This window comes from Suillus subalutaceus (assembly GCF_016647625.1).
Source record: "Suillus subalutaceus strain FC151 chromosome Unknown DFJ58scaffold_243, whole genome shotgun sequence".
Classification (NCBI taxonomy): Eukaryota; Fungi; Basidiomycota; class Agaricomycetes; order Boletales; family Suillaceae; genus Suillus; species Suillus subalutaceus.
The window spans coordinates 17,627-32,413 of record NW_024540492.1 but is presented as its reverse complement, the minus strand read 5'-3'; the positions used below and the strand labels follow the sequence as shown (position 1 = coordinate 32,413).

General features: G+C 47.5%; 5 protein-coding genes across 5 annotated transcripts; 2 read left to right on the top strand and 3 right to left on the bottom strand.

Annotated features, from left to right (window-relative positions):
* Positions 1 to 57: 57 nt before the first annotated feature.
* Positions 58 to 2,738, top strand: DFJ58DRAFT_869462 (uncharacterized protein; the record flags this gene model as incomplete). Its single annotated transcript, XM_041394269.1, has 2 exons — positions 58 to 362; positions 1,979 to 2,738. The coding sequence occupies 2 exons, from the start codon at positions 58 to 60 to the stop codon at positions 2,736 to 2,738; spliced, it is 1,065 nt and encodes a 354-aa protein (XP_041236090.1).
* Positions 2,739 to 3,286: 548 nt separating this feature from the next.
* On the bottom strand, positions 3,287 to 4,016 carry DFJ58DRAFT_735998 (uncharacterized protein; the record flags this gene model as incomplete). Its single annotated transcript, XM_041386728.1, has 3 exons — positions 3,287 to 3,594; positions 3,648 to 3,885; positions 3,939 to 4,016. 3 exons carry the CDS (start codon positions 4,014 to 4,016, stop codon positions 3,287 to 3,289), a joined length of 624 nt encoding a protein of 207 aa, XP_041236089.1.
* A 612-nt stretch (positions 4,017 to 4,628) lies between these two features.
* On the bottom strand, positions 4,629 to 6,240 carry DFJ58DRAFT_735997 (uncharacterized protein; the record flags this gene model as incomplete). The annotated part of the gene is made up of 5 exons (XM_041386727.1): positions 4,629 to 5,075; positions 5,135 to 5,150; positions 5,197 to 5,538; positions 5,595 to 5,814; positions 5,859 to 6,240. 5 exons carry the CDS (start codon positions 6,238 to 6,240, stop codon positions 4,629 to 4,631), a joined length of 1,407 nt encoding a protein of 468 aa, XP_041236088.1.
* Positions 6,241 to 7,136: 896 nt separating this feature from the next.
* DFJ58DRAFT_735996 (uncharacterized protein) lies at positions 7,137 to 8,333 on the bottom strand (the record flags this gene model as incomplete). The annotated part of the gene is made up of 3 exons (XM_041386726.1): positions 7,137 to 7,347; positions 7,398 to 7,584; positions 8,195 to 8,333. 3 exons carry the CDS (start codon positions 8,331 to 8,333, stop codon positions 7,137 to 7,139), a joined length of 537 nt encoding a protein of 178 aa, XP_041236087.1.
* A 1,589-nt stretch (positions 8,334 to 9,922) lies between these two features.
* On the top strand, positions 9,923 to 13,168 carry DFJ58DRAFT_847754 (uncharacterized protein; the record flags this gene model as incomplete). Its single annotated transcript, XM_041393512.1, has 8 exons — positions 9,923 to 10,200; positions 10,289 to 10,959; positions 11,238 to 11,353; positions 11,393 to 11,751; positions 11,994 to 12,355; positions 12,420 to 12,498; positions 12,785 to 13,038; positions 13,101 to 13,168. The coding sequence occupies 8 exons, from the start codon at positions 9,923 to 9,925 to the stop codon at positions 13,166 to 13,168; spliced, it is 2,187 nt and encodes a 728-aa protein (XP_041236086.1).
* Between the last annotated feature and the right edge of the window lie 1,619 nt (positions 13,169 to 14,787).

The following is a 14,787-nucleotide window of genomic DNA, read 5'->3' as shown; positions in this document are numbered from 1 at the left end:
CAACTGCAGGGTTCGCAGAACCTCTCCCCAATCCACCACCAGGCCAAGTGGAAGGCCATGAATCCCCCTCCAGTCCCATCCTCCATCCGTGGAAGAGGAAAGTCCAGGCATTCCAAAGGAGATGGAGATACCGCTGAGACAAGCATCAGTTGGCAGGCAGATGTCCAACGTACCAACAAGCTGGTCGATTACCTCGTCAACAATATGGCGGATTGTTGCGTCCTATTCTCTAGCGAGGGGAAGAAACCTAGTGATCCTAACATCGAGGGTCCTCCATTGGGCAAAGACAAGAACGCAATCCATGCGGTGATGTTAAGACCGTACTCAAGTAGTATCGGATCCGAAGGCTTCGGCCTCAGCTCGTGCGCTGTGCCCCTTTCCCGAGTCTTGCCCCTTATTTCAGAGAGCTAAAGTATCGCGTCTAGTGAGACGGATAAGTATCGTAACGGATAAGTCTTGTATTGCAACGGATAAGTATTGCAATGGATCCGTTAAGACTTCCGGATATCGAACGTATAGAGTAACGGCTAATCCGGATCGGATCCGGACTAGAAACTAACGGGTGAGGACTGTCCGAAGACAGAGGCAGATATGTAGACTATAGGAATCTATCCTAAGTCTCGGAGTAGACAAGAGTAGCGTACTCAAGTCCGGATGGATAACGGAGGGACTTAGAGTCCAGACGGAATGAGTGCAATCTAAGATGATATTCGAACTGATCTACTACAGCGCATATACAAAGGTTTATATACTACGGATAGCTAACGGAATGATCAATAAGCAAAGGTGCGAGGCTATGTACGAAAGTATAAGCAAAGTCTAAGTGGAGCGTATTGGTAAGTTGGATGGATCACGAATCATGAACCGGGAATGAAGTACAAGTAAAAGCGGATTCATAAGTGTAGCGGATCAGTAAGCATAGCGGATCAGTAAGCAAAGCGGAAGTAAAGGATAACCGGTATACCGGTGTACAGGAATACCGAAAGGAGATGAACGATAGTTAGAGTTATATGAACAGGAAATGAAATAAGAATCAAAGCGGATCTGTGGACCGGACGATGGATATGTTCATCGGATCTGGATCGGATCTGAGATCCAGATCATCGGATCTGTAACCGGATATATGGTATATGACAGGTGATAGCAGAAGTGATTTTCAGCGGCGATAAAGTATAGGCCAATATGCTGCCAATTGGACCAGGTTCCGTGACTCTGTGTCCAACTGTATAACAGTGTAAGTGATCCTTTGGTTATCAGACTGTAGATGCTAATCATGTTATTTGAAGTCTCCGACTGTGACTACCGCAACGAGTTTGAATTGACCAGTGCAGGGATTGTGCCCCTCAATGCGGGTACTGCGGAAAATCTACATGGTGAGTCTGTTACTCACGTTTATTCAATTCTACTAATAAAATTCACAGCCAAAGTCTGTTACAGTCAAGTACGCCCCTATTCATTTTCTTTTCCTTACATCATTGTATTACATCATGATCACATCTTGCTGTCGCTAGGTGATCTATTCTCGTCTTATCTCTGACTCGTCTTATCTCTGACTCATTTTATCTCATCGTGCCAGCCCTAAAGTCGTTACCATTCACTATATAAACTCGTCCTGTACTATGTAGTTCTTTACTTTAATCTTACTAGGTTTTACCTGGAACTTCCTTCGCTTAAGACCTCCAATCTTAAGTCGTATTGAACGAGATTCAAGTCAAGGACACTCTCCTAGACTTGTCTTAGTGAAACCACTGAACTTCGGTATACGCCGAAGCCTTGAACCGACCTTGGCCGATTACTCTTATCGAGTAGCCATACGTCTGAACTCACCTAGTTCGTAACAAAGTCCAGAAAGAATTCCCCTGGTACGACGATCTCCATAAAATCTGGGGCTCCAACCCATCATTTGCTGCCAAAATGACTTCATCGAAGCCAGGCACCGACCACACGGGTGATCTTTTCGCCCTCACCCGTCCTGCAGGCAGCTCTGTTCATCCCCCCCGCAATGTAACATCCCTTCCACCAGCACTGCCACTTGTAGTGGAACAGGCGTCCCACAATTCAACTACCCTCCCCCTCCCCATCCCCCACCTTTGCAGTTTGCCCCCCATCAATTCGACTTCGCTCCCCCTCACCAAGGTGGTCAACCAGGCAGCGTCACTGGTTCCCACCCACAGTGGAGTTACATCTCTCCCCAAAGCGCCCACCCTGGCGGTGTTCCTGCTCCCCAATTCAACTTCCCCCTCCCACAAAATGCCCAACCAGGGAATGCTTCTGGCTCTCTGCAGCACTGGAATTTTGGCCTCCCTCCCCAAGGTGCTTATACTGGTGGTGTCACTGGCTCTCTCCCCACTCCCCAATTCAACTTTGCCCCCCCTCCACAGAGTGTTCAAGCAACCAGCACTTCTGGCTCTCCACAACGCTGGAATTATGACCTCTCTCCCCAAGGTGGTCAGTCACAAAGCCGCAACACATACTCCCCAGGCCCTCCGACACTTTCAGACTTTCCCGGAATGGATGACGACAACGATAACCCCCTTGCTGATGATATGGAAGACCTGCGTATCGATGAGTCAGTCGGTCGTCATGATGACGACAATGTCTTCAATTTGAACAGCCCACCAAAATCCAAATGGGGCGGCAAGAAATGCCAGCAGCCTCCATCTTATCCAACTCCGTCCCCCCCCCACATTTGTCAAATGGGCAGAACGCACCAAGCTGACGGTCGCAACTTGCATTAGCCATGATCCTGATCACATCATAATGACGTTCCTCTGGGATATCCAGCTTCACAAGTATGGCTTTCCAGCTGTTTGCTTTGTATCCCTCAACCTGCCGGATGCAGGACCAGATCTTGTTCATCGTACTGTGGTGAAGGGAAAGGCCAGAAAGTGCGTTCTTGATGTCATCACAGATACGGTTGTAACCCACATCCCAAGTTAACCGAACAGAACCTGGATCAGATGTCACAAGGTAAATGTGGTTAGTCACCGAAACCCCATTCTTGTGGCCATGCATCACGGTTTTCATTTGCACCGCATTTGCCGTCGCATCAGAAGAAGTTGGTTCAACCGCTGGTTTATGTATATTGGGGGATGTGGGAGGTAGTTTCGCTAAGACAAAAGGTCGTGGTGGTGGTGGTGGCTTGGCTGCTAAGATGAAAGGTCGTGATGGTATCATGAAGGGACTTGCATTGCCTGGCAATATATGGACACGATAATCAGTGTCGTCTTGAGTGCCATGTTTCACTGAGGCACTAGCGTTGTGATGCCTTCTTGAAGTAGTCTCGTTAGGCTGTACATGTCGTGTAGGGCGCCAGCTTTGTGACCCCACTCGCCATGGATGCAGGAAGTGCAGGTGGTTGAGGGAGTGGGGTAGATGTAAAGTTTGGGCTGCCAAAAGTAGGGAAAGTGGAGTCACCAGAACCGATGGTATCAGACCACGAGGATGGCAAGTCAAATGACTCAGATGCAAAAGATGTGATACTGTTGTTGGGAGACTGATGAGCATCAATTAAGTTCAAGGGATCGGGAAGCAAGAAGTGGTCTGGTTGAACATGTTTGGAAGAGGGGGTGGGAGAACTTTCATCCGGTGATGCTATCCCCCACACGACTGTTAAAACAAAGAAGCTGCGAGTGAATTATACATACTTTGAAGCATTTTTGTAGGTAGGTTGACTGCATCCCAGCAGAACCAGCGCTGATGGACAAGCGGTGCAATGTGATTAAGCAAGATGTCATGCATGATTGTCACTGCCGCAACCTCAGGCTCAGGCTCAAGGCGAATAGAAGATAAAGCCGTAGTGGTGATGGTAGGGAATGTGCAGAAGTGTCCCGGTTTCTTCAAGAACTTGAATGCTACGGATAGCTTTATATCAAAGTGATCTTTCTTGAAAAGCACAGATTCAGTAGTAGTTCAAATAATTTAAATGACGGACTTACGATTTCACCTTGCAAATCAAGGTAATCCAGACGATTATGGACAGGATCAAGATCAGCAGGGAATGAGCGAGGTGACATAGATGACATTGGTTTTATATGGAGCAGTGAAAAACAATGAACTGAGTGCAGTCGAGAGGTGAGATGAGAGATGTACAGTGTGATGTAAGTTGGTTACTAGTAGTTTCGTTATCACTCAATTTTGCAAATGTGCACTGTGAATGGTACTTACAGCCGTGGTTCAGCCTGTCAGTGACAGATAGATCAATGCTGACTAGAGGGAGACTACAGTGAGACTGCAGATGTGCAAACTGCAAATCAGAAGTAATGTATGCTATAAAATGGTAGTAAGTTAATCAGAAGTTATGTATGCTATAAAGTGGCATTACCATTTCTCATCTTTTGCGACACAGATGAATCAGAACATTGCAATCTCTTGCACTGTGTTTCTGCAATGTACACTATGAAACAGATCATGATTTCTTGTCTCCTGAGCATTGTGATCTCTTGCAATTCAGTGTGCACAGGTGCAGAATGGACAGAGATATATAATTAAAGCAAGATGCGACATAGCATTGACAGGATGAAAGTTACGAAGTAAGATGCGAGGACACCAAATCTTCAAGCCTTACTGCCTCCTCATTCACAACATCTTCATGATTGTCCAGATCACCCTCGTCATCTCTATCTTCATCAGGTGCCTGTGACTGTCTGGTTTGTAGTGGGGCGTTCACCTGTGTATTGGTCGAGTGTGTAAATGTGTTGGAGCCGCTTGCGATGAATGTTGTTGATGCAGTGGTGCTTGGCATAATATATCTGCAGCTCTGCTACAAGTAAAGATTCTGGGTCGTTAGCAAGGAGTGAATCAATGGCTTCCAAGATAGTCCTGTCCTCGTCCTCGACCCAACTCTGTAGGCGCTTGATCTCAACATTGAGCTGTACAATCTCTTCATGTGATCGCACCAACTTGAAATATTTTGTGGCCATCTCACGATTAGTAGATACAGTCCACGGTTTTGTGAGTATATTGTGCCGTGAGTGCTTCAGAAGTGAGAACTCGCCAAGAGATGCATATCCGACTATTTCAGAGTAGTTGAGCACAGGATGCGGTGGATTCTGTAAGGGTGCGAGTTTGTTGTACTTCTCTAAGGCTGTTCAGGATGGCAGCTGAACGTCGTGTGATGGCCTTCGAGATATACTTTCGCATCTTGTAACCTACATATCCATGAGTACACCACTTATGATGACATCTAGTAAGTACCTGCCAGTGCCAGCAAGATTGGCCTTCAATAGCTCAAAAAGATACCGAACAACTAAACCCTCTAACTCCTCAACCGAGCGAATGAATTGACGTTCCTGAGAATATTGGGCTGCTTGCACATATTTTGAGTCGTGCGGTAGCCACTGCTCTGTAATACCATGACAGAGCTCGAAGTCTTCAACAACGTTCAATTGCAGCTCATATTTGCATATTGCGGATGTGTGTTCAGATTCAAACACCTTAGAACTGTTGCGAGAAGTGACATTGAGGCTGGAGGTGCGAGTAAAATTTGCGGGAGTATACATCAGAAAGGGAACAGTAGTGAGATGGCCATACATTGCTCTAAAACATGTGATGAGAAATAAATTAAAAATTAATAACAGGATGTAAAGACGAACTCCACATAGTAAAGCTTCTCAAGCTGTTCAACATGGGCCACTGCGATTGCATCTGAAGTAGGTTCCATAGCAACCTCACAAAGATAATCATACTCCTCGTTCTGCCAGTTTATAAAGTCCGCATCCATAAGACTATGGAGCCGTTTGAACTCCTCAAGCACGGGCGTGTCTGTCTCAATGATTCGGAGGGCTTGAACATAATTATTGTACAAAAATGTACCTAAAATGGTCAGATATCGTCGACAGTGCTCTAAAAAACTGTACTGAGGTCAGTGTACCTGTCCATGTCCCACTGATCAAAGTGGAGGTCAAGGAACTGCATCCAATGGAAGTATGACACATGTCTAATCAGGACTGCAGTACTATTTGAGCTAGCGAAGATGCATTCACAAGTTTCAAGGTCTTCAAGGCCCAGGCCACTCAGGTATAAAGGGTGATTGCGAAGCTGACAGCGGCGGTCATGAGAAAAGCCATGGAAGGCATTTACAACAACCTGTAGATTTAGCTCAGTTGCCTTGGCTCCGATAGAGCTTGTGGCGATGGTTTTGCGAGATGAGCATGCAATATTGTGTCCAATAGCCTGATCAGCACCGCAGACTTCAAGCAGCCTATTGAGGGTGGCCAGACTATATTTCACACTGTTCATCAACAATTAGAGTGGTAATTAGAGTAGTATAAGCAAGAATCAAAATATGTACAGTTCACCACTGTGTTTCATCTCCGTCACACACTCGATGATCCCATGACAACATGCTACCAGACATATCCCAGTCTGATCAAACACGGTGATTTTGTTGTCATCCACAGCTTTGGCTGCTGTCCAGTTCTCCATACAGGCACTGAGTGTTGTTGAGTGTGTAGATTCACCAGTTCAACGTCAAACATCATCCTTGAATTGATCTACATCAGCCTCAGAAATGAAATATCGGCTGCAAAATAGTCGCAGATCAGCTGATCCTGAACCATCCAATCACTTTGCTGAGAAATTCCCGTCCATCGCATGAAGCCATGCTGGTGACAACATCGGCTCATCAGGCTGCTATTAAATTTATGTAATCATGTTGAACAAAACATATAGGCAAAAAATCATTACCTTATATGTGCATGGGGGACAAGCACCATTCATCTGCCAGTTATCAGAATCTTTGCCCAAGATCCGGTCAACACGACTCTGAACTTCCCACAAGATTTGTAGATAGACATCGAACACATTTGAAAATTGTTCGCAAAGCTGCCGAAAATATGTAGCCTGTATGTAAGTCAGTATGGCATCATAACATAATGCTCTGGAGGACTTACATTATGCAGTGTGCACAAAACCTTCATAATCACTTGAATACTGAATGAGGCTTGACGCCGTCGTATTCTGATGATAAAGTTCAAGGCATTCTATGTGGATAGTGATAGTCGGCTGTAGTGGGGAGCACCCCAAAAGCCCAACATGAAGGAGGGCTGCATTTGCCAGGTTCATTAGGAAGTTGCTGAATGGTGACCAGCACGTGTGAAATCTATGTGTGATTGAGAGTGAGTAAGGGCCATGCATTAAGAGATTGAAACAGCACCCATAATTCCAACAGCATCAACATGGAATATATTAGATGTGACAGTATTGTCATCAACAGTTACCGCCCTATGTTTCCATGCTAAGTAGGCATCCACAAGGGTGAGAATCTGCTCCTTCCAAGCGGTGTTAGCATGCTGGTGATGCTGTCTTTGGGTCTGCACATCAATGCATCTGCGTAATTGAGGGTCCCTAGAGACAAGCATTAGGTACCTGCATAGTCAAATTTTTTTTCAACTCACTGTTCTCGAGAGCACATCTTGAAAAATTCAGATGGAAGGGGGCCGCTCACAGGCTCGTCCTCAACTAAGTCATCTATGTGGCCACTATCATCATAGGTCTCATCTCTGAAGTCCATGGTCTCAAGGGAATCATGCCCAGCTTCCAGCTGAGCTTCAGCAAGTAGCTCCTGCATGTGTTGGGATTTTTCTAATGACAGGTGAGCAAAAGACCAGCGTGAAAGTAATGACCATACCTCACATCTGGTGCTGCTCTTCTTCCCTAAGAAGCCGCTGGCGTCGTATGTCAGTGAGTGATAATTGGGTGGTCTGGATACCCATAGAGCTATTAAGAAGAGTCATGGTGACTCTTGATGATGTTGACATCTGTTTTCTTGGGTGAACCATGGTGGTGTTGAACCAAGGTATGGATGTGCGGCATTTAAAGGCCGATCAACATGAGGTTGGACTAATCATACCGTGAAGGAAAGAGAGCGATGCGGATGTCAATGATACTATCAGAGTTCATTGAAAGAATGAACATCAAAGGGGCAGTGGGATTGGGGCAAGGGACAAGCAGGATAGTGAGCTCATTGTCGAAGATGATGCAGAGGCTGAAAGAGAATGGGAGGAAAGAGAGCCGTGTGGGAATACCAAAGATGCCGGCAATACCATCAGATGTCCATCAAGAACGAACATCGAAGGGACAGTGGGATTGGGGCAAGGGACAAGCAGGATAGTGAGCTTGCTGTCGAGGACAATGCACAGGCTGAAAGAGAATGGCGTGAGCAGCTTTAGAAGGCATAGTGACAGTGTCTTACCTTGTAGGGGAGATACCTGCTGCAAATCTAAGGGTCCATCGAGAACGGACATTGAAGGGACAGTGGGATTGGGGCGAGGGACAAGCAGGATAGTGAGCTCGCTGTCAAGGACAATGCACAGGCTGAAAGAGAATGGCATGAGCAGCTTTAGAAGGCATAGTGACAGTGTCATACCTTGTAGGAGAGATACCTGCTGCAATTCTATGGCAAAGAGGCGTGTTGGAGCGCAGAGGACGTTGGCGGCACAGTCAGAAGCCAATCAGCATGATTAAAACGCAAAGAATGGCAGAATATGGACCACAGACAAGCAGAATAGTGAGCTCATCGTTGCCGACGATGTAGAGGCAGAAAGAGAATGACATGGGAACCATCAAGAAGGTGTGGTGGCAGCATTGTACCTGGCAGGAGATATCTGGGGCAATGACAAATCGATCAGATAAGCCTACCCTATTATCTATTTTCCCACCCTCTTGATTTTTCTGAAAGTCAGTGCTAAGTGCTGCAACTATCGCTGAAGTACTGCAGCGTAGGTTTCCCCCCCTCGTTAGTAACAGACATGTTATACTATATACGTTACTAACAAGTGTGGGAACAGGTGTCACTCAGGTGGAGGGTGATAAATTTCTGAGGTAACCGATTTGAGAAGTGTAAGTCTGACGGGGGAGCGGATACAGAGTCTCATCCTGCTCAGGACTCGGTTGTGATATATTGATATATGACATATGACAGCACACATGTCTTTGAAAGAGGAATATTGTAATGCCCAGTCACCGTGTTCTGCAGTACTGAGTACATACAGAGAATATAAAATACAAGAGACGCATAACAAACGCGCCACCCCCAGAAGCAGCTTCCTCGATTAGTAAGCACTAGTTTGAATTATTCCCGCTAAGGCAGTAGTGGGTTTTGTAGGCGCCATGGCCGTTTGGACCTCAGAGTCATTAATGGTGCTCAAGGTGATTTCCTGAAATCTCGGTAAGCTTGGTAAAGGTCAGTAAAGGTTGGGTAAAATGTCCTGCTGGTAGTTAACATAAGGCTTGATTTTCTCTGAAGTTAGCTTACTCAACTGCGCTGCTGTGGCGGTTGCCTTGATCGAGGAGTAAAGGAACTGGCCACTGCCTGGAACAAGAGCCTAGACCGCTGTCTTGGCGAAACCCTAAGATGTATTTGATTTCTGTTTTCACCTTCAACAATTTATTTTATCTCGGGCACTTTACTTACCAAGTATTTAAACCCCCTACTTGTAACAAAGTCCCCTTAGTTCTTTTCCAATCTACCCTGACTGATATCTGGTTAACATTGCATGAAAGACTCTGTTTGTTACTTCCTGTGCCATTACATCAAGTCACCACTTCGACTAACATCACATATTTTTTAACCTTCCACCAAATCCTTCCTTGACTCACTTTTAACAACACCTTTCCTACTCCTTTGTCACTACCGCTGACTGGTCTGGCCCACCACATCTTCGAACTGTGACGATGACAAAAACTACATCCACGATGACATAATCTTCGCTCGTGCACTCGCGCTAGAGCCAGTTCAGTTTCTACCCCTGCAAGTGAGAAAAATAAACTGGTGAGAGATGACTTTGGACAATTAATTGTTGACCTACTATCTAGCGCCCACGCTCAGAGCAAGGCCCCAAGCTTGACAGCTGGGGCCAATGACTCTGTTGACTCAATCGACTTTCCTTTGACTCCGATGGTGGGTTCTCCAAGGACCGTCATGGATAGTCCAACCGTTCTAAGACCTGTTCGCTCTTACAGCGAGGTGGTCAGAGCAAGTAGCCCTGAAAACGACCCTCGGGTCGCTCAGGAGAGTAAAATGTTGTTGAACCCGGTAGGGGGAGACAGTAATAAAAACTTTGCTGAAAGTGAGGACGAGTGTGTCAGCCATAAGAGAAATCTGTACCTTCCAGCAGTGACAAGAGTGATGACGATCGCCTTGGATAAAGGTCTTCTGCAAAGGAAGAAATCAGGCCAAGACCCCCGATATACTCTCAAGTGAGCAAAGAGAAACCATAGATAGAGCTGAGCAAATGCTCACTCATGAAGAACGGCAGAAGCTAGTGAAACGAAACCATAATGTTAGCATAAGAGAAAGCCCCGCCACGAAGGACACTGACCGTGGCGAAGGCACGTCCAAAGGAAAAGGAGCAGACCCCAGGAACTGGGGCGCAGCTCTATTGGATGATGAGGACATTGACCTCGAGGAGCAGCGCATCACGTTGGAATCCTTCAAAACAGCAAAGGAGTTAGCTAGTGAGACGGAATCCTCCTCTGAAGAGGATGAACCTGCCTACCTTAGGGACAGGGAAACCCAGGCAACCAAAGCCCCAGACATCTTCAAACAGGCCATCTTACAGCAGAAGGCCATTGATGCCGCTGTCACTAGGGCGGAGCAACGACTTCATAAGGAGTATGAGGGGAAAATGAAAAAACTCACCGCCCAGGTAAAGACCCTGCCCGAGCAAACCAAGGGAAGGACCACTGATCCAGTGGGAGCCATGGTGGATAAAGTGGTGAAGCCTACCTCTGATAAAAGGACGCAGAGGGCGACCCCACAAGCCATGGAACCCATGCGGCAGGTGGCGCCTAAATCCTACATCGGCCAAGCCATGGGGTGGCTGAGGAAGGGCAAAGATGACGATGGCGATGGGGAGGATTCGTTCGAGCTCCAGCTCAGGACTCGGAAACATCTAGCTCTTCGAGCTCTAGTAGTGATGACACTAGGAGGAAACGAAAGAAATCTTCTAAGAAAAAGTTGAGGGGCAAGAAAACGACTTTGGAGCCGGTGGCCCCTACCATATACGATGGCGCTGTGGACTCCCGTGCCTTCCATCGATTCATAACAGAGGGGACAGGCATACATGAAAAGATGGACGAGTCCAATCCAAAAAGAAGGTCTTCGTGCTATCGCACTTCCTAAAAGGAAAGGCACATAAATTCTATATACGGGAGGTATCGGGAGACCCTTACCGATGGAGACTGCGTGAATTCTTCACCGAGATGTTCAATTATTGCTTCCCTATCAATTTTAGGACCAAGCAGCATGAAAACGAAGCGATGCTTCCAAAATGACAAACCTGTTCGAGACTACATTTACAAGCTCAACAAGCTGTGGAACATGATTGGGGATGTTGACGAGCGAGACCGAGTGACGTGACTGTGGACGGATCTGTCAGCCAATATTCAGAGAGAGCTCTGGAAAAAGGAGCTGAATCCGGAAATATCTACCTTCAAGGAGGTGCAGGCTGCGGCCGAAATCATCGAGATCGCCCATTCTGTACCTGTGGGACGGGAACGTAAGACAGGAAAGAGGGACAAGGAGAGCCACACTGAGATTGGCAGCTCTGCTATCTCCCCACAGCACCCTAACCCCAGAAAGGACAGAAATGGGGCCAGGTACCAACCTCAAACTGAATCTGGGGCTAAACGGCCCCGCCAGGACCCAAAGGGCCCACAGGAACACCGAAGGCAGGAAGCCCAGAGACCCCTGAGGACGGGGAACACCCTCAGTGCCGATGAGAAGGCGAGATTAAGTGCTGAAGGGAGGTCTACACCTGCAAAGAAACAGGACATCTGTCTAGGAGCTGTCCCAAAAGGACTAATATGAAATCAGACTCACCTAACCAGCCCTGGGACTACCCAGTTTCAGAGTGCATGTGGGAGTTGAAGACACAGAGTGACTACAACAGCTAGCTGAGGAGACAGACACCCAGGATGTTGTGTTCCTGGGGTCTGTGGGACTCTTCATGGAAGAGCCATTCGACATCCCATCCATAAACCCTGTAAAGGATGAACCTAGCAGTTCGATTTAGAGATCCCCTGGCTCGAAGGGCCGAGGATCGATTGCAAGGGCTGAAGTTTCCCTGGGATGGAGCGGATGGCCAACTCCATTTGACAGCTTGGGACGACCCAGATCGATTCTGGGTGCACAAGCTTAAGGATAAGGACACCTATGCGGTCAAGGATCATCATCACTGTAGGTATGGACCTGAGATGATGGAGATACCCCGGCGGCAGCTGGAAGACCCACACTTCTGCATAGACAGGGCCTACTGGCTGCACCTGGGGTGGTACTTTGCCACGGTGTGGAATAAGCACGAACTGCGGAAGCAGGAAAAACGATGCTGTGGTGACAAGATATGGCTGGGCTGTAGGTAAAAGCACCAAACCAAAATATATGAGTCTCCTGCTCTCCTAGCTGCTACTCTTGCTAGCAAGAACGTTCGACCCTAAAGGATCTCTGACTAGACTCAGGCTCAAAGAAAGAGAGTGGAGAAGGTACTCCAAGTCAAGGTAAGAAACTATGTTCCAGGAGCTATCTGGTGAGCTAAGAAGCTACAACTAGGAAAGCTACAACTAGGGGATGCTACTAAATAACCCAAGTGAATGGGGAGCAACCAAAGAACTGGAAACAGGGAAAACTAGGTAATGACTGTAGGGTCCTAGGTAAAGGGAAGATGATTATGTAAGCAGCAAAAGTGCGAATCTAATCTAAGGAAAGTGTCAATAAGAGATGCATAGTGAAAAGTGCCTCTGCAAGGCTACAGAAAGTTTGAACACCACAATGCACTGATAAAAGGCTGCCCATGGGCACCCCAATTGAGGACCGTGTCATGTGGTGGCTGGAGGAATACATAGCCCCTACAGAGACCCATTGGTCTTCAAAGACAGACCAGCGATTCAGCTGCATACGAATCAGCAAGGAAGCATACCAAGTGATGGACCACGCCCTCGCACTGAACACGCTGCTCCCATGGAAGACAGTCCGGCAATGGCATTGGAGCCTGGCACATTGGTACCAGCGGCAGTTGAACAAAGTGTCACTACAGTTAAGTAAAACACTGCTGGAGCACAATGACGATCAATATGACGGGCTTGCTGACCTTTTTACTAAGCCAAGCACCATGACACAATGTCTAGACGGCGTGCCAGGCGATCTGCTCAACCTCGCAGAGAGAGTTAGCACCTGCAAGGAAGAAGAAAGACTGTCAGAGGTCATGGTCTATGGGGTACAAGTGCCCCGAGGTACTTACCCGGCACTGCAACGCAACACGTCCATAACTCGAGACTTCTGGCGTGCGATTCCCAAGCCCATCGTCATAGTGGTCCATGTTGACGGACACCCAGCCTGAGCCTTAATAGACACTGGGTCGTTAGCTGACTTCATGTCCTTAACAACCACAGAACAAATTAAATGCAGGCTTACCGTGTTGGAGAAACCTCTAACCATACAGCTTGCAGTGCAAGGATCTAGGTCAAAGGTGAACTATGGCACCTAGGTCTGGTTCCAGTACCAGGACTTGGATTACCACCGATACTTTGATGTGATAAATCTGCAAAACTACGATTTGATACTTGGAACCCCCTTTCTGTACCAGCATAGTGTGACTGTGGGGTTCAACTCATTGAGGGTAATGCTGGGCAGTGTGGAACCGCTCCCACTAAAGGGGAGTGGAGTCACTATGCTAGAATCCAAGGCCATCGAAGTCTTCAAGGACCGAATCGAAAAGACGCAGGCCTACCTGATGGAACTGGCGAGGCCACTGTGTGCAAAGGCATCAGAAACAGCATTGCCCCTACTAAGAGCTATAAACCATACTGTACCTCTGATTGATGAGGCCAAGATCTACTCATGGCGACCCTTGCATTGCCCTGAGCCCATGAGGCCGCAATGGGCCGAAAAGAGAAGCGCCTACCTAACATCTGGCCAATGGCAGATGACAAGCGCGGGTAACACAGTCCCAATGCTGTTCATCCGGAAGCCTGGCACTGATCGCTTGAGAACAGTCGTGGACCTGCATGAGCGAAATAAAACACTCGAAAACTGACCTCACCCTTACCAGACATGGAGGGAATCCTGCGCAGGGTGGCGCATAAGAAGTACCGGTCCTTAATGGATGGGCAAGATGCATACGAACAGATACACGTCATCCCCGAGCACATGCCTCGAACGGCAATGACGACACCTGATGGAAATATGGTCAGTCATGTACTGCAACAAGGGGATTGCAATGCTCCTGTGACCTACCAGGCAGTAATGAATTATCTCTTCAGTGAACACATTGGCATATTCATGGATGTTTACCTGGATGACATAATAATCTACTCAGACACACTGGAGGAGCACATAGATCACGTATGGAAGATAGTCACCATCTTGGAGCGTGAACAGCTCTTTCTGAGCGAGAAAAAGCTTAAATTCTTGCAACTGAAAATGAGGATCCTAGGGCGGGTGGTCAATAACGACAGGATCCACATGGATCCTGACAAGGTGGATAAGGTGTTAAACTGGAAACCACCTACCAATCGAGACCTGTGTCGCGGATTCATTGGCATGGTGGGATACCTCGCTGACGACATCCACAGGGTTTGTATCCCGCTGGGAGTGCTGTCTGCCATATGCGGAGACACAGTACCCTTTCACTGGGACGAGACGGAACGGCGCGCCTTCGAGGAAGTCAAACGATACGTTGAGGCATGTTTGGATCACCACAGAGTGCCACTCACCTATGGCCCGACCCAACCGCAGGTATGGATGATGACAGATGCCTGCCCGACTGGGGTAGGCGGGGTGATAGCCCA